Source organism: Bos javanicus, chromosome 9 (assembly GCF_032452875.1).
Source record: "Bos javanicus breed banteng chromosome 9, ARS-OSU_banteng_1.0, whole genome shotgun sequence".
Classification (NCBI taxonomy): domain Eukaryota; kingdom Metazoa; phylum Chordata; class Mammalia; order Artiodactyla; family Bovidae; genus Bos; species Bos javanicus.
Window position 1 is genome coordinate 8,297,994 of NC_083876.1, and position 24,828 is coordinate 8,322,821.

The window sequence follows — 24,828 nt, forward strand, 5'->3', positions numbered from 1 at the left end:
AAAGGAAGAAAATTCAGGATTCAGAACGAAAATTCAGTTTTTCATTTTCATTCTTTCAAAGAGTTTAATAGTGAGTAATTGCTTAGGGTGACCATTTTAGGAGGCAGCTGAATATATAGATGTGGGAATGAATAATAAAATTAGCATTTATATAGCATCTTTCATTAGCTGATCATCAAATCACCTTAAAATACGAATTAGTTAATCTTCACAACACCTCTGTACAATGCATAAGTTTTTCTAATCCTTGAAGTAAAGTCATTTGTTCAAGGTTACCATGCAAGTGCACAGAGAGTTTAGGACCTGAATCTTTCTATCCTCACCAATTTTACACTGACTCAAAGAGACAGTCATGTGCCTGAATGTTAACATGAGAATCACTTTATAAAGTTCATTTAACCCAGGTCAGACACTTGGTCATATGGAATAATGACATGGAATGGATGAAGCGTAGATGTGTACAGCTAGCCAAGTCTGGGAGCAGGACTATGGCCTTGAAGGTCCAGTCTGGTGTGACTTCCTCTGTGGGCAGAGTGAGTGGTTAACTGCCACAATGTCTGTAGCCAACCATCAGGGAAGATGATATTCTGACACTACAGGAGAAGCAGAAAGATGCCTAGAGCATCAACATGGAGCGTGGGGAGCAGCAGTAGCCAGGAGGTGTCTTGAGACCTGGAAGAGCGTAGGAAGACAGAAGGGAGTGGCCCTCTGGCTGACATGAGGCCCTGGCGCAGTCTGAGTCTTCCTGGAGTGAGAAAGGAGGGCCCAGCCGCAGGGGCCTCTTGCCCAGGAAGCTGGGGCAGCAGAGGACAGCCAGATGCCACTTGAGCTTCTCAAGGGTGTCATGAAAAGATGTTCACAGTGATTCAGAAAGTCGCCTCCAGAGGAGTGGGTGTTCGCAATTTGCCGAGGTGGGAAGTGGTGGGGGGAAGAAAGAAGAGGGTGAAAGCTGCCAGTGCTGCACAGAATACAGTGTTGCTGAGGAAAAGTGCAGGCGAGGAACAGCAAGAGGCAAAGGAGAGAAAACAAAGCCAAAGAGTGGGTGGAAGTGTTTATTCAAGTAAGCAGGAGGCACCAAAGCGAGAGGGCGGCTCCCCAACCCCAAGACTGTGCCCGCAGAACAGGCTCCGACCTCCGGGGGAGCCTGTGCAGCTAACCCCCAATTATTCCGTGTAGAAAGTTTCATAAATGCATCAAGTTGTGTTTTTCGTTCTCTTTTGTTTTTGGCATAAAAGTACATCCAACTTCTCTCCCCTCTTAATACTCTCTGGTTTCTTTCTTTCACGAAATATGTTTGCTGCCATTTTCCAAACTGTATCCATTCCCAGAATGGACTTGTTAAGCAAGTCTGAAAATTTTTAGATTTCCACAATTATGGATTCATTGCAATATGCCCATGGTAGAATTTCTCATGATGGCTTCAGGCCTGGATATCATCTAGTTGCTTTCCTTAAAGCTAAGAAAGATGAGGTTGTTATTAGGATTTAAGTCCTTTCCTTTCAGTTAAGGAACAAAATGTGTCGAGTGAATGGTGTGTATATAGACAACTACAAGACCCTGTGAAGCAAGTGAGGGAAAAGGAGGATCTGTATTCTCAAGCCACTGAGGACTGTGAGATATAGTTTAAACCTTGGGCTGTGGTTCCACTTACTTATTTTTTTTAATTATAGATATATCAGTATAAGAAGATAGGTCAGTATTTGTCTGGACTCATGGCCACACCACTCTTTACTCTGTGTCTGGTAGCTGGTATATCTAAATAGGACATATTTCCTCACTCAAAAGTCTTCTCAACTTGGATGTGGCTCCAAGTCAAGAGACCCCCGTGCCCCTGGGTCTCTTGGGGGTTGATGCAGGCTTCTGGCTAGGTGAGAGGGCTGGCCACGAGGAAACACTGTGAGGCTGGGGGCTGGTCAGAACAGGGAAGCCAAGGTGTTTCTCCTCGCTCTGCTTTGGGCAGCACCTGCGTCTTTATCTGCAGTTCTGTGGTGCCTCCAGCCTTGGCTAGATGCCGCAGCCCCCGGGGTCAGGTCGCTGTGCCATCTCCCTTGTCTGTCCCTGTGGGAGGGGAGCACTAGCTTCTTCTCCTGTGAATCCCTGCGTTCCTCTGTGGCCCCTTATGTGGCTTCTCGGCTCCTCCATCACTTGGATTCCTGTGAAACGCTTTGCTCCAGTGTCAGCACTTAAGTGGTTTCTCTTATTCTCCTGACATATCTAGCCTAAGCTTTTCTTGTAACTAAACAGAATTAGATAGTCAATCGCACAATTGCTGTTTTAAACAAAGTTTTGCTGCTCCAGGTTTTCTGAGTATTCAGGTATAAATTTAACGATGTATCTCAAAACACGCTCAGCCAAATCTCTCTCTGTTTCTAAGTGCATAAAAAGGGACAGCATTCTGTGCTAACTTTTTATATGCCAATTTTCCTCTGGACATGAATTCTGGAGATCTCAATATAATGGCTTTGAAAGGTAAAACATTTTAGCTATAATGTCACATCACAGGTGCCTCCCTTATGGCTGCGGTGAACATCAAATTGGATAATGTGTGTGAAAAATCCTTTGAAAATTGTAAAGAGCACTTTAGATGTAAGGTGGTGTGATTATTATTTGATTACCATTATACCTTGAATATTGCTGCAGAAACTTGATTGCTATAATTAAGTCAATATTCAAGATATTAGACAAAGTATTATGGCCATGCTTGGGAACTAGAGACTCCGTCACTAACAGAAACAATTATAGAACTGACCATTGGGCAGAAGCATCTTTTTATTATGTAAACTTTTTTCCCTCATGTAGCTGTGGTGAAAGAAAGCCTTTTCCTTCTTCAGTGTTTTGTTTTTGCTGCTGGGTTAGGGGATTTTGTCTTTTATGCAGGCACACAAAGTTAGGCAAGCAAAGTTAGCTCTAATAAGTCATTTTTCAAAATGAATGATTCTCAAGTTTCATTTACTCAGATATTTTGAATGGATATGACATCAAAGCTTTCTCACTTGAGTGAGTTCATTGCTCAGTTTGTAATGGAAACTTTTAATGGCACTCATATTGGCATTTATTAGTCCATGGAATTTATTCCTCACTGTGAATCTTCTAGGATCTTGTCCAGCTTAATCTGCAAAGACACAGACAATGAAGTATTCCCTTTGAGAAATTATTTATCATTCTACAAGACTTCACTGTGCAGAGACACCTCTGTGCACATCCTATTCCCCTGAGTAGCCCCATATTGGTGGGCATTTTCTTACTCAGAGTTCATCCTAAAGAATGTTTCCTTCTATTAGTGATAGGCCTGCATTCCTCTAAATGGTCTTGATCCACTTGGCTGTCAGCTGATCTATTCAAAATGGTTTTCTTTGTGTATATAGTCCACCAGCTTATACAAATTCTCCTGGAGTCTTCCTGGGAAAAATAAAACCAGAAAAACAAGTCACATTGTTTTGAATTTGTTTGGCTTCCATAGTGTAGCTCCTTCAATCTTTCAGCTAATTTTGTGAATGTCTACTACTGTGCCAGGCTCTAGGCTAAGGTGCTTGAGATATAAAAGTGGTCAAAACAGATGTGGATCCTGCCCCTTTGGTGAATAAACCCTATGGAAGAGATAGAAGGTGAACTGTTAACAAATGAATAATCTGAAAGTGTGTTGTGCTGGGCAATAACTGTGGAATATGTGAGAGAGAGGCTTCTTTAGATGAGGAGACCTGAGAAGACTTCCAAACCTCCATTGAAAAGTGAAGTTAAGAAGGAACATGGTTTGTGAGGTGCTAAGGGATCAGGTGATGTTTCAAGAAAAAGAAACTGCAAGTGAAGAGGCTCTGAGGTAGGAAAGAGCTTGGAATGTTCTCATAGGGTTAAGTTCAGTTCAGTCGCTCAGTCGTGTCTGACTCTTTGCGACCCCATGAGTCGCAGCACACCAGGCCTCCCTGTCCATCACCAACTCCCGGAGTTCACTCAGACTCACGTCCATCGAGTCAGTGATGCCATCTCATCCTCTGTCATCCCCTTCTCTGCCTGCCCCCAATCCCTCCCAGCATCAGAGTCTTTTCCAATGAGTCAACTCTTTGCATGAGGTGGCCAAAGTACTGGAGTTTCAGCTTCAGCATAATTCCCTCCAAAGAAATCCCATAGGGTTAGAAGACTTGTGAAGTGAGGGGCAAGCTTCTTATAGAGTTGGAGTAGGAAGAAGGGACGAGACTTTTTAGAGCCTTGTAAAAGAAGAGAAGCAAATGAGACAGATAAGCATTTGTCATGGTCATTTCTCCATCCATTCATCTATCACTTTGATAGTGTGGAAGAGAGGATTAGGATCCAGTGGCAATGGCAGAAGGTGTAGAACAGAAAATTGGAGGACAGTTAGAAGACCACTGAGGTCATCCAGATGAGAGATAAGGATGCCTTTGACTATGGAGGAGAAGCAGAGGTGGAGAAGATTGGGCAGATCAAGATGTGTTTTGTGTTCACATGATGAACAGATGGCACTGCTGGTGGATGAACAGTGATGCCAAAGAGCGTCACTCAACGAACTAGATACGCAACATTTCCTGTGATGGGAAGACATGGGAATAAAGGTGTTTGCAACTTAAGAGATGGTATTTAAAACCATGGGAGTGGATGAGTTCATCCAAAAGAGAATATGTGAAAAAAAGACAACTATGCAACTCAACATTTAAAAGCAGGGTGATGAGAAAGAGCCAGCGATGGAGACTTGGCTGAGCTGCAGTACATAAGAGGGAGGAAAAGAAAATAAATGGAAAAGCTGAGACAAATGAGTGCTTTAATGAGGAAGTGATTAACTCAAAAGCTTCTGAGAGTCCAGTAAGATGAGAGAAAAATAACCTTGGAAATTGACCAGATGGATCTCTTCTGAGACCTCAATAAGAAGAATGTTAATGGAATATTGAGGACAGAATACAAGTTGGGATGAGTTCTAAGTGGGAAATTAAGAAAAGGAAAGAGCATAGAAGAAACATCATCTACTATGGCAAAAAGGATAAATTATATCAAGTTATTTGGGAACTTGGGGCCATAGAGAGAGGGGTATTTTTATCTTCATAAAATATGTTGGCACCATCCTGACTTTTCAATCTCTGGGTCGGGAAGATTCCCTGGAGTAAGAAATAGGAACCCACTCCAGTGTTCTTTCCTGGAAAATCCCATGGACAGAGGAGTTTGGCAGGCTACAGGCCATCTTGTTGCAAAGAATCAAGACATGACTGAGTATGCATGCAGCCACATCCTGACTTATTTTAAATTATATGTAGCATTTCTTCAATTATCAACTTATCAGAAAAGTTGTTTTGACTTGATCACTTTTCTTTATTGATTCTCATCTTTTAAACATGTAACGGTTATTTCTAACCACTTTCCTACCTTATAGTAGCACTCAGAGAGCTCAGAGGTATGTTTGAATAAGCATGTAAGGCAGTCACAGTTTCCACAGACTTCAGTGCTTTGAAAGATTCTTCCACGCACTGCAAAACAGACTGAGAGATGGTGAGTGTTATCATGAGGAAGTGAAGAACAGAAGTTAACATTCTGGTCCTTCCATTCCATCACAGATTTTCCAATGCAAATACTTCCTTAGGATAAAATTGATTTTGCAGCGGGAGACCCATTGTGGAGTGAAGTCTGCCACTGTGTTGTTGCATCTTGGCTCATAAACTAGCCCATGTTAGAATCACTTTATCACTTTTTTCTCTTTTAAAATATAATTGACATGTAGCAGTTCATATGCTTGATTCTGCTTCAGGCTTGCAAAGCATTTCAGGCTCCTGCTGTCATCCTGGGGTTGACTGGATCCTACAATGTTATTCTTGCTGAGTTCCAGGTAAAGTCAGCAAACTATCACATGAATCTTGGTTATGAACCATCTTGGCTGTGAACCTTGCACCATGGGATAGTCACTGGGCAACAGTGGAGGAAAAAACACAGGATTTTGCGGTCAGAGAGCTGAGTGGGAATCCTAGCTCACACGATTACTACCCTGGTGAAGCAGGCGGGTTATTTGAACTCCTCCGGTCCTCAGTTTTCCTCATTCATAAACCGGGAAAATGCATAATTCTTTCCTAACCAACCTGCAGGCCAGCTAGCATGTTCTAATGTGAAAGCACTTTATAAAAGGTTGAAACACTTGGTCAATATTACACATATTTTATTACCCTTGGACTCTAAAAATCTGCCATATTTTTTCAACTCTTTAATTTCAAGTCTTCACTGCTGGATTTTCCAGCCTACCTACCCCCGTCCACCCAACTATCTTTTGAGAAGTCTGCTTCATGTGCTCATTTCTTAGCCTAATCCCTTACATTATAATGTGATATTAATGAAATGAAACAGAGAGAAACTTATTTATGGGCGTATATCCATTTTATTTTCCATATTTCACAGCCACATAACCGGCACCTGCTCTCACAGGGACAACCCCTCTCTGCTGCTCCTCTGGGTTCCCATCTTGGGATGGTTCCCATCTTGGGCCTGAAATCTAAGGTCTACAGCAATATGTATCCATCCGCATTTCCGGTTCTTAGGCAACACATCGTTGCATTCAGAAACAAGAGAGCAGCATATGGCTGTTAGGATCTTTGCAACAGAGAAGCCCTCAGCCCACGCAGTGGACAGGCCTCTTTGCTGGATAACTGAACCTTTTCCATCAGGTCTCATTATTTAATTTTCAAATGAAACCCAAAGCGCGTGACTAATGTTCTGTAGTAATTGCTTAACACTAAGTGTTTCCATGCTTGAATTTTGCTGTATTAGTAAAGAAATTTGCTTAATGTACAGTTGCAAAAGTGTCCTGGTGAGTCACAGTGCCGAGAAGGCAAAGCGCCCAAGAACAGGAGGGATGCCCTGACCTTTGGTCTAACATCTCAGAGCAAAGCAGGATGCAGGGCGCTGCGGCATGGCTCATACATCATGGGCAGCTGATAACAGCGGCAGGGGGTGGCCAAGGAAGCCTGGGTTACACGGCTTTCCCCACACACCTCTCCTTCCAGGATGCCCCCAGAACTGGGACATGAAGCAGAGTGGGGTCAGCAGGGTGACTTTCCTTTGAATAAAGCAGTTCCTTCTCTGCCTCTCTTTGACCGTACTGAAGGATTTGATTCTCAAGTCTTAAGCAGCTCCACCAAAATCAAATTATTTCAGAACTTGTAAACCTTTTTTTTGTTTGTTTTAAACATAATCTTTCTTTGGGTGTATCACCTTCTGTTTACTGCAACATGCTTTGGAAAGTTGATTAGGGAAGGTTCAGGGTCTATAGGGACAATTTTAACTCTGGCTGCAGAAATTTAGTCATATTTTCCAATGAACTGCATTAGTTCCTTTCTTTCTCTCCTAATATTCAACAGTTACAAGAATCTCTCCATTATCTTGGACATGACTCCCTCAGGTTATTGAACTTCACACTATAGCTATTTGGATAGGAGAAGAGGAAAGAAAGAAAAAAAAAAAAACAGAAGAAGTTTTATATATCTTCCCTACTGCCTGTATAGTTCATCTTTTTAATATTTATTAATTTCCTCTGTTTTTCATTCCTACTTTCTCAAACAAACAAACAAAAAAAAGCCTGTATTGGAAACTTTTGAGCGCCAATAATTTCGTGGACATTGTCTATATTTATCAGATAGCTCCTTCTATACCTAATAATTCTACGAATTCAGTGAATGATTTAGAGAAGATGTTAAGAATACCTGCCCTATACTAATATTAAATAATCACATTAATTTCATTTTAACCGTTTCCTGATTTTATCAAGACATTTATCTGTAACTAGATTCAGGAAGTGTTTAACAGATTCTGAGGCTGCTGCTGCTAAGTCACTTCAGTCGCGTCCGACTCTGTGCGACCCCATAGACGCAGCCCACCAGGCTCCCCCGTCCCTGGGATTCTCCAGGCAAGAACACCGGAGTGGGTTGCCATTTCCTTCTCCAATGCATGAAAGTGAAAAGTGAAAGTGAAGTCGCTCAGTTGTGTCTAACTCTTAGCAACCCCATGGACTGCAGCCTACCAGGCTCCTCTGTCCATGGGACTCTCCAGGCAAGGGTACCGGAGTGGGGTGCCACTGCCTTCTCCGGATTCTGAGGCATAGTGAGGTATTACATCTACATCTGTGTTCTACTGGGGTGCAGACTGCTACTTGTTTTATTGTGCTGTGCTTAGTTGCTCAGTTGTGTACAGCTCTTTGCAACCCCATGGACTGCATCCTGTCAGGCTCCTCTGTCTGTGGGGAATCTGCAGGCAAGAAAAATAAGAGCAAATACTTTCATGCCTAGCTCTGAGAAAGATTGTGCTGTCAAGGAAGATTACCAAGCACAGAGAAATTTGTGGATGAGACCCATAGAGAATTTTGGCATGTAGACAGAAGGTTAGGTAGAATTTGGTAGAAATGAAGGTTGAGGGGGTGATGGCTGGAAAGTGTTGAGATGACTGGATGCCTTTCCTCCACAGCTTTGAATCCTTTGTGTCTGTAAAGTAGTTTTGCTGTAGCAGGCCTAAAGTCTCCTTCAAGATTGAACTTTTTAAGTGAATTTCCCCTTAAAAATTTCTCTGTATTGAAAAAAAAAAAAGACTTGAGGTCAAGATAAGGAATATATTATAAATTTATATTCTCCAATTTTAAAGGAAATCCAAAGTGAAAATGGAATAATGTGGATGGCATAGTTTGAGATCATAAAAATGTTGAGATTCTTTTGTGAAGGAAGTGTTTATATCACAAAAAAACAGGATTATCTTATTGAAAATAATCATTTTTATTTTAATACTAAATATAACTTTTTTGGTTTTTCTCTTTTTAAAAAATATCTAACAGAGAAGAAAATCACGATATTCAGACCTTGATTTTGAGGTAAGTGTCTAAGAATTATTTTTGTTTTAACTTTAATTATTTGAATTTGAAATTGGTGTATAATTACTTAAGCATATTACTCTGTGCAGCTATGTAAGAGTTCTACGTTTTTTAATTAAAACGAGGAGTCATGTTTTTCATTAAAATCCATAATGTATAACTAGTTTTAGAGAAAAAAATGTAAGTTCTGATTGCTTTAAATGTGTGCTGAGTCTGAGATATTACATACAATTAAAGATTCCATTTCATAATGCTAAGACATGTGGGCTGTTTATGGTGAGAGTTGAATCTGGTCAATTTGTTTAAATCCCTCAGTTTGTTGGAAAGTAGGAATTTTGGTTTCTTGATATTCTAAATATTTTTCATATTTAAAATGGTCATGTTTGTTCTACTTCAGTGATGATGTGAAGAGCACCTGTGAGGGGTCTTTGGCTGGGTAGCTAGGTTTCCTTGGGACTGACTTGCCAGACTCAGGCTCCCTGTGGTACATTCCAGACTCGTTTTTCCAATAGCAAGTGTTGTTTCAACGTGCTCCTCTGTTTGGTAAATGCTTTTTCACAGATATAAACAAGATGAAGATGTTCATTTTCCAATTTGCATTGAATTTATATTGATGCTGTAATATTGATGCTAGAAATTACTGAAATCATACCATTTGAGCAGCTTGTGCTAAGCACAAAATTAATGATGTTTGAGCATCACATAAAATGCACTTATGCATCTTGATAATTGGATATGATTCATAGCCTGCTGACATAATTGGATATAAAGCATTATCAATTTTTCCAGCATATTTGTACTGTTGTGATGCCTACATAGAACTTAATACTCTTAGCTGATATCCTAAAATTTTAGAAGCCTCCCAGAACATGGAAATTCATAATTCCATCATTTCATTTATGTAGATGAATATTGTAACCCAGCAATGCATATCAAGTGTCAAAAGGGAGATGGAAGTTTCTGTTTACTACAGTGGTGAGCAAGCCCAGAGTTTACCTTGAATAGAGTCTAAGGAGAATTAGATTTTTTAAAGACATATTTTAGTAGAATTTGTACAAGATACAAAATAGTGATGATGAGTCTGACCTCAATGATGATATGGCACATTTTAGTAATGATGTGGCTCAATTGCATCAATATTAAACTGGCACAGGACAGATACTTCATTATAGCCTAAATTTTAAGATATAAGTATCAAGATTGTAAATTCAAAGAGAAAATAAGCAAAACTCTTCACTTTTAGATTCTTTAGTACCTTTTAAGGAACAGATATTTTAGGGTTTTTTCCTATTAATTCTTCAGGTAGCCAAAAGAGAGGATCATCCTGTATATGTATATGTTCCTGATATATGTATACGTGTGTATATATTTATACATATATGTGTGTGTGTGTGTGTATATACACATATTCCTGAAAGCAGTTAGTTAGTAGTAGGGGGAAGGGAAGAAGTGAGATTAACCCACTAGGCATCACTGATAAAATACAGTAAAAATCTAGATCTAAAATTAAGCCTCAGTGCAACCAACTAAAGTTATGTAATTGCCGGCACTGAAAAGAAATCTGTGTCCTTTGGAAAATTAGAAAAACTGTTCTTTTTAAAAATTTTCTCTGTGGCAACTGGTAACAGACTCCTTAAGCTGATCTTTCTTCCTGTGCTTTGGATTCCAACATATAACCAGGGTATTATGAAAACATCTGCTGATAACAAAAAGATAACAAAAAGTTGCAACACTGCAACTCTGGATATTTTCTTGTGCTCTTTAATTACTTTGGTTCTTGCATGACTTCTATTGGTGTCAGGTTTTGCCAGAAAATGTCTTTGATTCATGATTTGAATGGTTTAATACTACTCCCCTTAGTATATGTGCAACTATAATTATATAACAGATGTTTCATGGACTGTGTTCAGAGAAATTGTTGCTGCATTTAAATGATGACAAATTTTAATACAATCTATCTGTTCTCTATGGATAGTCCTTGAGGATGAGTCCAAGTTGTCTCCTCCCTGTTTTAATTCAGGCTGGATAAATTAAACAATGTTGATGTCAAACTTTCTGATAACACCCACCTGAGCCTGCTAGTTTTACCACACAATGGCCAACTCAGACATTTAAACCACTGCCAGACAAACTTTGCCTCCTGGATACCTAAAAGCATCTTCCCTTCAGGTGAAGGCCTCTCTCACTCCCCAGAATCCACACGTGATAACAACATTCTTTTAACTCACATATCCAAAAACCCTGTGGGTAAGTGTCGTACATGGGAGGAGCCGTTTCATAGTGCCGATCTCCAAGACAGCATTGAGCAAAGAACACGGCAAGTAAACTGGTCATAAAATTGTGGAATATAGATTCTTACTTTCTAGAAAGTATACAGAAATTACTCTAGTATTGACCCTATGTTTTGTGACCAAACTGTCTATTGAGTTTGTATTCCCAATTCTAAGCAGAGAGGTGGTACAGTGCATACGTAACCCTCCAGTGTTTGTCGAGTGAGTGATGAAAATTTGAATTTTTAATCTGATCCACTTTAATAAAACATGGTCAAACACTATATCTGAGTTGGAGCAGAGAGCAATATAGAAAATGGACCACAGTGGAGGCAACACCTCAAAGATGATAGCCACATTAGACTTCGAAGATACCATGTTATGTATAATTCAAGGAGCTAGTAATGTCAGATAGAAATCCCCAGAGGGGGAAAAGGCGTGGAGGTTGCCCTTGCATGTTTAATGAGCAAGAAGCACGTCAAAATTCACTGTAACCTGGGTCGTATGGAAGACAAGAACAGACCGAGGAGGCGGTTTATAAACCATCTAGTGAAGGGCTTGTATACCTTAGGAACAATTTTTACCTAATTCATTGCTAAAAGTCCCTGAGTTTTTTCTGTTGTATTTTGTTTTGTTTACTTTTAATGAGGAATTTTTTTAGTTCTGATTTGGGCTATGGAAAGATGAATGTGGCAGTAATAGGAAGGAGAGATGGTAGTGTGGTAAGGGAGGAAGCTGAAATATAAACTAGGGAGTGACTAGACTAGGAAAGAAGAAATGAGCATCCACCTCCTAGAGGTGTTGGAAAGCAGAAGTGAATCTGCTTGGTCATGTGCGACTCTTTGTGATTCCATGGACTGTATCCCACCAGGCTCCTCCATCCATGGGATTTTCCAAGCAAGGGTACTGGAGTGGACTGCCATTTCCTTCTCCAGGGGATCTTCCTGACCTGGGGATCGAACCCGAGTCTCCCACATTGCAGGCAGATGCTTTACCCTCTGAGCCACCAGGGAAGCCCAGGAGGGCAGAGGTGGTAGGCTAAAAGGACACTGAAGAGTCAAGGTCAAAGGGCAAGGAAGCCAAAGAAAGACAGCTCTGCAGGTCTGAGCCTGAGCTTCTGCTAGTACCACAAACACATCCAGGGAAGCCAAGGAGACATTTAGCTAGGATGAATTGTATTTTAATACTTGGGGGATAAAGGTGCCTCTTATTATGTGAAATTAAAAATATTTGGCAGGTGGTTTAAACTGTCTGTCTTGGATTGAGGACAAAGCTCAAAGAATTCTTAGGAATACAAACTTCCTTCCTGAAACTGTAATATATATATTTATCATTTCCATGTTAAAAATACATAGAGAGAGGTGTCTTTTGTGTATCTTCTCTTGCAAAAATGTGGGGATAAACCTTGTCACATTCTTCCATGGGAACCATGCAGCCTCTTAAACTCACCTTAGAATGTTCCTTTGAAGTTCCTGGTGAGCCCCCACACCCAGTCAATCCACGCTTCTCCCACTTGGCAGAGGGGACAAGGCAGCACAGACCCAGGGTAATTGTGACCTGTCTTGGTGGGCACTTGATTTTATTGGACGATTTGGGGGAACATAGTCAAGTAAGATAAAATATTATTTTATACTAATTTTATATCATTTATGAACACAGCTAAGCTGTGATATAAAAGAAAATATTTATATTAATTTGTAAATTGAAAGCATGATTTCTTACAAATGTCTTATTCACAAAAGACCCCTTCGTGCTTTGACCCAACCCCTAGCCGTGTGTGCCTTTTGTTATGCAATCAGTATATTTTGGGGGGAAAAGTTTGTGCACTGAAAACTTGGCTATATCCTTCTCTTCTAGCTTACTAAATTTAAACTACTGTTGCAAAATTATTTATCTGTAGCTAGTATACTCTGAGTGACAGCAATTGTCACTCAGATATATTTGTATGTATGTATATATATATACACACACGTATGCATGTATGTATATATATGTGTGTGTGTATATATATACACACCTCTTCCATTTTTTTGTCTGGTTTCTTTTAAGCCCTGGGTACATATTTATTCAGATAGAAACATATTTGACACTGTAATGCCAGGCATTTCAAGGGTCAACAGATTCTGTCTTATGGGTACACTGGGACTCTGACCAAAGAAAGGTACTTAAATCATCCCCTTCCCACAATATGACTTTGAGAATCAAGTTTAATACCTGTAGTATGTGTTGTTACCTTCACACGAGTTTTAACACCACTGCAGACTAGTATTCAACAGCCCACGCTGAATTAATGGCAACCCACTCCAGTACTCTTGCCTGGAGAATCCTGTGGACAGAGGAGCCTGGAGAGCAGCTGTCCATGGGGTTGCACAGAGTCAGACACAACTGAAGCGACTTGGCATGCATGCATGCATTGGAGAGGGAAATGGCAACCCACTCCAGTGTTCTTGCCTGGAGAATCCCAGGGACGGGGGAGCCTGGTGGGCGGCCGTCTAGGGGTCACAGAGTCGGACATGACTGAAGCAACTTAGCAGCAGCAGCAAGAGCTGAATTAAAGACTCACATTCAAAGCAACAAGAAGAAGAAAAATAACCCTAATTTTATACTAATTATATGGACAATGGCAGAAGAGCTCTATAAGGCCAAGCGGTGTCTAATTCCTAACAGCACACGATTTCCCAGCCCCATAGTCTAAAGTTTATAGTTGGGAGATTCTCCAACTTTTTCTAACCACTTCCTTCCATTTCTAAAAAATTAATATATGCAGTGGTAATACCTATCTTATCTGTAATTCAAACTTAAAGAGATTCCAACTCTATAATTCTAGACTCTGAATTTGGAAGAGAAAACCTTCAAACAGAAGGAGAGAAGGCGAGGTTGGTGATGGCCTTCTGTGTCTGTCTACCTATGTGTCTATGACACCTCATTCATTTAATTTATTCCGTACCTGTCTGTGGAGCACCAGCTGAATGCCAAGCACTGTGCTGGGTGTCAGGGATTCAAAGTCACTGCCCACAAGATGTTCAGAGAACAAGATGAGCAGAATAGCCTTCAAGCCAAAATTGCAGTGCTTGCTATGAGACCATTGCAGGGTGATTGATATCCACAGAGTTCATGAGCTCTCAACAGAAGCCCTCTCATCCACCCTCAATGTTTTAATCTCCTTTTCATCTGAAAAATGAGATGGCATCATCACAAACTTGGATAGTCTGATAAAGGATGCTCCCTGAATCCATGGGGTCCACCTAAAACAGCAGCATGCAGAGAGAATTCACTTGGATTCGGTATTCAGCTTCCCACCACCTGTGTGAGCTGCAAGCTTTACTGACCTCTCAAGTTAAATCTCCTAATCAGTCAAGTGAGGTAATGACCACTACCTCCCAGTGTTATTGTGAGGATTAGGAAAGATAATACAGCCACATTTTCTTAAGTGGCTCTTACCTGTGTGCTCCAGTGATAAGTGATTTAGAACCCTTTTTAAATCTTCAAAGCAATCTTACAAGGTTATTCTGACAACTGAAACTCTGGCTTAAGGAGATTTGAGTTTTTTGTCTTTTACCATACAACTGGAAAGCCATGGAACTAAGATCCAAATCCAAGCTTGTCCAGATCTAAAACTACTAGCTTTGACAAGCATTTAATCAAGGAGACTGCCTGGAATATAGTAGGACCTCAAGACATGAAGTTTATTTACATCCTAATTTTTCTCAAATATCTGAAATTTCACGAAAGTGCTTGACAGCATATCAATTCCCCCCTAATTTCAACAATTAAAAGGCCACAAAGACTACCTTCCTTGAGTTACAAAGATATAAATGAAGGATAAAAGTCCTATTAAAAAAGCTATTTGGGAGACACTACATTTGTGCAGTTAGGTGGCTGGTCCTTTTAGAATGGGATAGCAGCACAGCTTTGAAAAAAGGCTGAGTGATAATAATCTAAGTGAAAGTGAGCTTTGTCTAGTATTTGTCTTTATTGCAAAAGATGCCTGTAATATTTGACAGGCATTATAACTGAAGGAACTGATTTTTATGTGGTGTTGCCAATTAGAATCTATTTGACTATTTAAATACTCCACTTATTTAAGTTGCAGTTTTGTCACTGAAATCAATTTCTTTGCAAAAGAAATGAAAAAGAATGAAAAATGGATAAACCCTAAGGTCAGTAAAAGTCCAGAAAGAAAAAAAAAAACAAAAAACCCCAAGAAAAACAGCAAAAAAGCAAAATTCGGAAAGAGCCATCAAAATGGATCAGTAAGATTTATAAGTATGAAACTCCATTTAGGTAATGAAAATCATCAAAGGTGTAATTGCTTCAAATAATTAAATATTTAAGCAAATAGGTGAATCTCATATCACCTGTGACAACTAAAACTTCAGCTTAAGTTTTTATCCCAGAACATCACTGGGTTAGAAACCACCCACTATTCACTGTGATGCTGGCTGTCCAATGGATCTTTCCCCACTAAAAAAGCGGAAAGACATACTTGAATCTTTGAACAAGATGATCATGCCTGGAAGGTCACACTGAGACTCACGCGCTGTCCCTTGGCAACCATAATGTGATACTCTTCTCGGAACCAGTAGGCCATCACTGCTATGGTGATTTCAGGCCATGACAAGGTGGCAGTTTCAAACTAGGCTGATGATCTGGTTTGAGGATGTTTTTGCAGTTATCTTTCTAGGTAGGAAGGGGCCCAGATTTCAGCATCTAAATTTTTCATTTGATTTTATATTCATTTCAGGGTCCTTGAGCTTTATTGTTCAGAGTAGTTTTATGAGCTTCTGGAGAACATCATAAACTACTCTTTGGTTACATCAGATTGGTGCCCACCATGTACACAAGAATGTCATAACCATCCAACTCTTCAAAATCCACCCGGTTCAGAAAAAGGTGCTCCTCATTCCATCAGAGCATATGATTTAAAAACTCCTCTCAGTATCCTCCTTTCCATGGAATATATTTGAGACTTGGCTTTATTAAACATGATTTATCTGTTAGAGATATCTGGTTGCAAGACACAGAGTGACTTTGACTGATAGACAAAAGAGAACTTTGTTGGAAGGATAGGTAAAAATTCACCTCTCAGGAGGGGATGGTCAGGACCTTGATTGGCAGTTTCCCAATACAAAGTCAGACCCCTCTCATGAGATAAAACATGAGTGGAAAGAGACAGCCCAGACCAACTCAGCACAGAGCCACCTCAGAGCGGGCAAGTGATACCAATAACATCAACCATCTTAGAAGAGAATGAGTCCTCTTCAGAAAGGAATGATCTCCCTGAGGAAAGGGGATTGGGGCATAAGATTAAAAATTGCAGTAGGAATTCTCTTTTATAAAACAGAAGAAAGAAAACAAACAAAATGCAGGAATAACTGATTTGAGAATTTAACCTAAAAATGAATATGTAGGACTTCCCTGGCCATCCAGTGGTTAAGACTCCATGCTTCCAGTGCAGGGGATGTGGCTTCAATCCCTGGTCAGGAAACTAAGATACCACGTGCCATGTAGCATGGCCAAATTAAAAAAAAAAAATTAAATATGTAAATATTTTGGAATCTGAGTCACTTGGATTTCTCTTAGCAAATTCCCCAATCACTTACTCCTATAACAGCATGTCTTGTTTTTCCTCACCATAGTCTAATTAAACTATGTGATTGAAGTGTGTCCCCCATTATAGTGCAAGCTATAAAAGGGCAGCGACTCTACCAGATTTTGCACAGTATTGTTACTCCAGTGTCTAGCTCAGTATGTGATGTCATGAATATGTATTAGCTGACAGAATGAATCTCTTTAGAGAAATGTCATTACTATGACATCACTCCTACTGCACCCTAACACAAAATAACTGTGTGATAAGATTCATTATCAGGAAAAGCACTATATGGTAGTTCAAGCCGAAGTCAATATACTGACAACTATAGTTTTTTTGTTTTGTTTTGTTTTAAAGCACTCATTGTGACTCAGACCCATAATTTAGACAGTGTCTTAGGACCAGCTGCTGCCTGGGAATATTTGTGTCCCTCAGGATAGAATGTACGGTGTTGTTTGCCAGCTACTTGGTCCTCAGAATCCCTCCATTGCGTTGCTTTTGCAAATCCTCGCCTCACAGCAATCTGCATCAGCCATCACTAGTCAAGTGGTGTATGCCCAGTGTTTCTCTGTAAATCCTACAGATCTGTTTCTTGTATTCTCCCCAGAACTGAAGAGAAGTTAATCACCCTGCAGCTTCATGCTGTGTTTATGCTCCTTTCATGAGTGATGATGCCATGTTCCCATCCTCCCCACCTGATTCATCAACAGCAAACTCCTAGAACTCAGAGGAGCCGAGGTGGAAATAATCCAGTAGAGCAACACTTAAAACAGCCGAATTTCTCTCGTATTAAAGTCGGCTAGTGAAAAAAGAAAAATTAGCTAAACAAAGCATTGCCTAAACACAGATTCATTAAATATAAGAAATTAAAGTTGGCGTAAGAGAGAACAAGCCTTTTTCAAATGTTAAAGATACCATTTGCATTTTTCTTTTGCCTTTTTTTGTTCTCCAGGAGATAAAGTTTTCTACACATGTGTCTTTTGAGAACAAAATTGGGCATTATAAATCTTTCCCCAAAGTTGCATTTCTTTTTCAAAACAAATTCTTAGTTTTGAAAATATTTGGTAATTAAAACAATAGACCAAATGTTCAAATCATAGCTCAGACATGAATATGGTATACCTACGCAGTCTGCAAGAGCAAATGGTGAGTTATGAAGCCCGTGCTTAAAAAGACTATAAAATCTTACATAAACATGAAGGCATAATCTTGGAGAACCACCAAAACTTTGATATTTTAAACTTTCAAATATCACAATTGAGGAAGGTATTTTCTCCTTTAAAATAACACTTTTAAATACAGGGGAACTTTTACCCATCCCTCCTTTGTTAGTGCTCTTTTAAATGCTCTGTAATAGAAAATGATTCAGCTCATGATACTTCCCCCAAGGTCGTTTTTATTTCGGACTCTATTTGTTGAGTTGTGATGAAGTTGGAAGAAAGGATATAATTGGGGATGACGAGTATTAATGTATTTGTATCTATGGTTTTAGAAGCTCATCAACCACACAATTTATGCTCTGAATTCTAATTCTTAAGATTCTGTACCATTTTGTAAACAAATATATGAAACCTATGGGTCAGATTTTCCTTCTGTGAAGCTCAATCATTATTCACAGGGAAAGTGTAAGATTTTTAGTTCAGCATTATATTTCAGACACTTTATTGCTTTGAGTTAGCCTTAATTGGCATAGCCTGGGACTTTGCTCCCTCTTTAGTAGAGCCAGCCAAGATTTTAGTGTTCATAGAAATGAAACATAAAAAGTAATATTTCCCATGACAAACACTGAGAGACTCTGGTGCTTTACAGTCTGAAATTTTTAAACATTCTTTATATTGTAGCAATTTTTGTAAAACAGCTTTAACTTTAAATGATGAAAATCTTACACAGAAATGACTGCTACATTTTTATTCACCCACAAGAGAAAACTATTTTTTGCTAATCTTGTAAGTGGAAGAAAAAGCCAATTCTTCATGTCCTGGAAGTGCTGACTATAAGACAAGGGCTTGGTGCAGCTCATTTGCCTTTGTGGCATCTTCTGGGACCTCCTAGTACCTGCAAAACTTGATTTCCCTTATTAGTGTAATAAAATATTAAATCTCTTTTTTTAATGCATAAATCAGATTAGAAATGTGAGCCATCATACTTTCTTTTGCAGAAGGTTATGCATACAAGGAAGAGGCACATGGAGCTGTTTCAGGAACTCAATCAGAAATTTCAAACTTTGGACAGATTTCGGGATATACCAAATACAAGCAGTCTGGTGAGTGTACATCACTTCATTGGTGCTGATGCTGTCTTGGGAATACAAGAATGGAAAATAGAAAAAAAAAAAAAATCCCCCAGTGGTGCTTTGAATTGTACTCAGAGGCAAATTAGGAATAGCAGAATTTTAAAGTTTTTTGTTCATAGTTCAAATGTTCTCAAGTATAAGCTAATTAGAATGAGTTATATATATATATATAAATGTGCTGGATTCACCTGGCCTTTTTATTATCAGAGCTAAAAGCCAGTTAATTCAAATTTCCAAAGAGTTGATTAAATATTTTCATTTGAATGCCTGGCATTTTAAAGTCATAACATGTAATGTATATAACCTATATAATATAAATAAGATGTATTATAAATATATAACATATAGATAATAAGCACACCTATCTGTAGAGAGAGAGTTATTACCTGAAACTCGAGAGGTAGGTTTTCCCCCAGAGTTTCAGGATACGCATCAGTGCTGGGGGCTTTGATCGTTAGTTTTGACCACTCTCTTCACTTGGTCCTTCTAACTATAATCCTAGCATAGGACTTAATCATATACAATGATATTTGGCAACTACTGTGTGCATGGCACGGTCAGAGCTCCAGAGAAGGCTATGCCATTATTTGTGAGAGCACTGGATCATGGGTCTAGAAATCAGTATGATAGCTCAACAAGATATTTCAGTTTTATGATAGTGCAAAAGCAATGTGCATTCAGAAGAAGTCACACTTTACATTTTGAGTGTCGGTGTGTTCCTTGGCTAGTGATGTGTGGTCCAGTATTCTTCCATGGTGCTGGGCAGGGACAGAGATCCACAGCTCCCAGTCAGCCCTGAGACCACAAGGATGAACAGCCACACGTTGACAACCGTTCTGTACCCAGACAGCCACCCTGTTTTCCACTTTCAGTGCAGTGTTCCATAAATTACACGAGATGGTGAAGGACAGGGAAGCCTAGCGTGCCGCAGTCCCTGGGCTCGCAAAGAGTTGGATGACTTCGTGACCGAACAACAACAAAGCCTGGCTAAGCTATGGTGGTCAGTAGATTAGGTGTACTGAATGCACTTTGAGCGTATGTTATTTTCAACTATGATGAGATTCATGGGAATGAACTTACCATTCATCCATGGTAAGTTGCGGAAGACCTGTAGTAGAAAGCTCAGCCAAGAACTATCTGAGCTTCAGCAAGTTACCCAGCTCAATTTCTGAAGCTCAGTTTTCTCCTAAACTGAGCATAGAAAGTAGTCTGATAATGTGCCCCTTGAATCTTCACACTTGCCAAAGCAGGAGGGGCCTTACCAGCCACTAGCTAACTCTCTGACTCAGCTCTGAGAATTAGAGCTGGGATGGCCCACGCTCTGACCCTCTTCTCTCCAAGTGTGGCACTTTTTCTCAGCTTCACCCTGGCTGGCTGTCCTCCTCCCAGCCTCTGGTGTTCTGAAATACACATCCTCTGAGGTGTTTCTGGTCACCTTCTCATGCTAGTAATTCTTTCATACATGTATGAGTGTTAGTCCTGGCTTTCTAATTAATGCTATTCACTTATCAAGAGGAAGCATTTATGTGTCTCTGTGTTTTGCTTGTATTCCTCTTAGTACTAAAAAGCATGATGGCCATACACAGTAAGTTATCAATAAATGGCCACTCTTGATTTCTTACATGTCAAATAGTTTAATCTGCATTTGTTAAATGAAATATTGTAGACTTTAACTCGTCACTGGTCTCTAAACAGTTTGTGTATATCAATCTGTTTTCCTCCATACAGCAAGAATCATGCATTATGTGGAATCATCAACACGAAGCATACAGAGAACACTATATGTAGTGTTCTTTCTCATCTACCCACCCCCCAACACCACCAAATATTAAACTGTCAATTTTTAGTTAGCAGGAAAATGAAAATTGCACCATTGAAATTAGCTCTAAACTCATTAGCTATTCATTTTGAAATCCTGAAAGCTAACATTGAAATGAATTGAAGAAAGTTCTTGTTTTCTTTTTAAAAGGAGAAGGTTATGCTTACAAATTTGAAAGACTTATGCAACAGATACAGCTGGCTGACTGCTATAATATGATTGTAATTTCCCCTTGTATGGTCTGGGTATTAAATCATTAATGGCACAAATATCTGTATCTCAGTTTCCTGACAACCAAAATAGCATCCTAATTACAGCACATCTCTGCAGCAGCCTGCCTCTTCTAGAAAAGATTTATAAATATTTATCATTTGGGAGGTTAGGAGTGGGGAGGATAGTTGTCATTGCTGCTTCACTATTGTCCTAAATACATGTGAACAGAGGGAAAAAAACATCCTTATTCCGTTTTGATTAATAAGGAACATGTGAGTGAATTTATTATCCTATAATTCATAGTGGCATGTTGCTAATGAAACAGTGCCTAATTGGGTGGAGAAAGAGATTTTCAAAACACAAACCTCAATAAAGTCTGTTTCCTTTTTTTTTTTTTCTGGCTACTAACTCACAACACCTGCCTTTCAATGCAAATGACTGTAATTATGTAGAATCTGGGGAATAAAAGGGAAACCAGAAGACCTCTCTATCTATCTCCCTACCTCTAGGCAGGACAGCACCTGAATCTCCTCCAAGGAATAGGTGTGGTTAACAGCCCCATCAACGTACAAAATAGGCATAGGGGTCTTTCGCTTTCCCCCCAGAAAAAAAGGTTGGAAGAAGGAAAGAAAGAAGAGAGGGAGGGAAGAAAAGATCAGTGAAGGGGGAAAAGAAGGATGGATGGAGGCGGGGAGGGACTTACCCACCTGTCTTACTTATCTGTCTGCCCTGGCGAGGAAATTTGGGGAAACAAACAGGCATGTTTCAGGTGGCTCTGAATTCTCCTATTCTATGAATGTTCTCTTTCTATTTATACAGCCTAAGACCACATTAGCATTTTTGGAAGCCTTATGCATGTTGGCTTATATTGAGTTTATCGTTTATTAGTCCTTTATCACACGTGCTTCAGTTTAAGTACATCTCCATTCTACACTTGAGCGCAAAAACAAACAAACAAATGAATGTAATACAACTGCATCAATTCAGGAACTTATTCTAACTGAATTTTGTATCAAGATTCAGGCCTCCGTTGAAAGCTTTCCTGGTCCAGGTGGCTCTCCCTGTTGAATTCAGTAACCCCCATAGGCTGTTCCAGGGGTGATCGTTCCTTGGACCATTGAACAGGTCACAGTCTCTCCATGACAGTCCATCACCCTCCGACCACAGAGGAAGATGGGTGGCCCCCATCCCCCGCTTCCCGCTTCCTGCCCTGCTTGCTGGCTGTGGTGGTCTTCTCCACACAAGGGTATCCACACGCTTTTGAGCCGTGGTGGGAACCGCAGCTCCGCAGGGAGTGCTGTAGGATGCCAGAGGAGATGAACCTCATTCATTAATGTATTCCTAACTCAGAAATTCAATCAGCTGTGTATAGGCAACAATACTCTTTGAAATTAGAAACAAGACATCCTGACAAAGTTTAAAATTAGCCTTTTTATTTCCTGTATCTGCAGTACTGGATCTTTAAAATATAAAAGGAAAATCACACTTATTCTAAACATGAAGAAACATTTAATTATATTTATTATAGTTGCTTTACAATGTTGTTAGTTTCTGCTGTACAGAAAAGTGAATCAGCTATGCACACACACACACACATATCTATCCCCTCTTTTTCAGATTTCCTTCCCACGTAGGTCACCACAGAACACTGAGTGGAGTCCCCTTTCCTATACAGTAGGCTCTCACTGGTTATTTTATACATAATATCAATAGTGTATGTATGTCACTTCTAATCTCCCAGTTCTTTCTACCCTCCCTTCCGCTGTGGCATCCATATTTTTCTTCTCTACATTTGTGTCTCTTTTTCTGTTTTGCAAATAAGATCATATATACCATTTTTCTAGATTCTACACATATGCATTAATATACAATATTTGTGGAAGTCATGTTTAAAGCAAATGAACTAGCACTTTACATATTTTGACTTCTTTTATGATTGAACTAATTAGCTCTCTGTCAAACTTAGGATTCCCTTAAAGCTCCTTGAGACAACCCTCCTCCAAGATGGATAAATCCACTCCATGGCTTGATTCAGCAGAATTTCTGCCCTTGAACCCTTCCATTGATGACTGATTGTTCTGATCCCTATAGTGCCCCCGAAGGCCCAACCATTCCTCATTGCCTACAAAATAAATTCCAAATTGAGAAGTAGCCTGGCAGACAAAGCCTCTTATGATCTGACTTTCATCTTTGCTTGATTTTTTTTTCTAATATTCTTTTTCACTACAACTGAAATAAATTGGTCTGTGTTCTGAGAGGCCCCATTTCTACGCTGTCTGGATTTGAACTTAGTACATATACTTTTCCAGCCACCTGACCTCCAGCCACTCATATGTCTTCCTGACAAAGCGCATTCTTCTCTGCCAGGCCTAAAGTCATTTTCCTCAAAAAGGTCTCTGTGCTCTCCACAAAAGGAAGCTGTATTTCCACCCTCCTCCAAACTCCCACAGTACTTTTTCTGGATTGTAGGTGTGTTTATATCTATATATTTTATACCTCCACTTAACTATTGACACCTTTATAACAAGTATAATTACTATCTAGTGAGTATTTATTGAAATCAAATATTATGCTCAGCTTCTCCACATTTTTTTTTTAATCTTTGCAACCCTTAAAGTAGGTGATGAGCTGCACCTTTTGCTAAATCCTTTGGCCCAAAAGACAAAGCATACCTGTTTTGCAGATGTTAAAGTTGAGGTTCAGAGAAATGGAGTCAGTTGTTCCAGGTCACATTCATATGGAATGGAGCAACTGGAATCTGGACCTGTGTGTACCGAGCTCTAAATCTGTGTTCCCTCATGGACCATGTGCTTTTCTATATTGGATGTATCACCTTTCTCTCCCAAGTGCCTAATATGATGCCAGCATAGAGCAGTTGATAAATAAACACGGATTGAAAGGAAGCAAAGAGGGAGAAAGGGAAAGAAAAGAGAGAGAGAAGGGTAGAGTTCTAGGACTATAATTCATGAGATATTAGGGTATTTGACTAAATCAGAATCAGCCCTGTGTACATGCCTTAAAGTTATACATTTTATTAAATCTTCACTATTAGCTATTTTTTTTCTTGTATGTCCTCATGATTAAGGCTAACAAGTGCTGAAAATAGCTAACATATTGAGAATTTTAATAATGTAATTTCTACTTATACGCATATATATGGAATCTAGAAAGATGGGACTGATGAACCTATTTGCTGGGCAGCAGTGGAGATGCAAATATAGAGAACATACTTGTGGACACAGTGGGGGAAGGAGAAGGTGAGGTGAATCGAGAGAATACAATGGAAATATACGCATTACCATATATAAAACAGATAACCAGTGGGAATTTGCTGTATGATGCAAGGAGCTCAGACCGGTGCTCCATGATGACCTAGAGGGGTGGGATGGGGTGGGAGGTTCTAGAGGGAGGTTTAAGAGGAAGGGGACATACGTATACCTATGGCTGATTCATGCCGATGTATGGCAGAAACCAACACAATATTGTAAAGCAATTATCCTCCAGTTAAAAATAAATCAATTTTTTAAAAAAGAAAAATAATCTAGTTATAAATATTTCTATAAGCTGTGTCTTTTGACTATACTGGAGAATGATGTTTAATCTACTGAGTGGAATCCAAACAATTATTCAGTTACATGTTTTCTATTCCCCCTGCTAATTGATTGTAGTTAGTAGAAGGCCAGAATTCGTGTGTGGAGGGGTAAGGAACGGATTCAACAACCATGAACTGTTTTCTTCTTCCTAAGGAGATTTCAGTCATGATTGTCTTCTTGTCTTTGATATTACTCAGTGTAGTAAATC

At 39.6% G+C, this 24,828-nt stretch overlaps 1 protein-coding gene across 2 annotated transcripts in view; it reads left to right on the forward strand.

Annotated features, from left to right (window-relative positions):
* ADGRB3 (adhesion G protein-coupled receptor B3) overlaps nucleotides 1-24,828 on the forward strand; it is an 881,695-nt gene that overhangs the window by 855,085 nt on the left and 1,782 nt on the right. For both annotated transcript variants that reach the window (XM_061427126.1, XM_061427127.1), the window contains 2 exons: nucleotides 8,804-8,839; nucleotides 18,861-18,965. In XM_061427126.1, coding sequence (XP_061283110.1) covers nucleotides 8,804-8,839; nucleotides 18,861-18,965 — 141 coding nt within the window. The remainder of the gene's footprint in view (nucleotides 1-8,803; nucleotides 8,840-18,860; nucleotides 18,966-24,828) is intronic.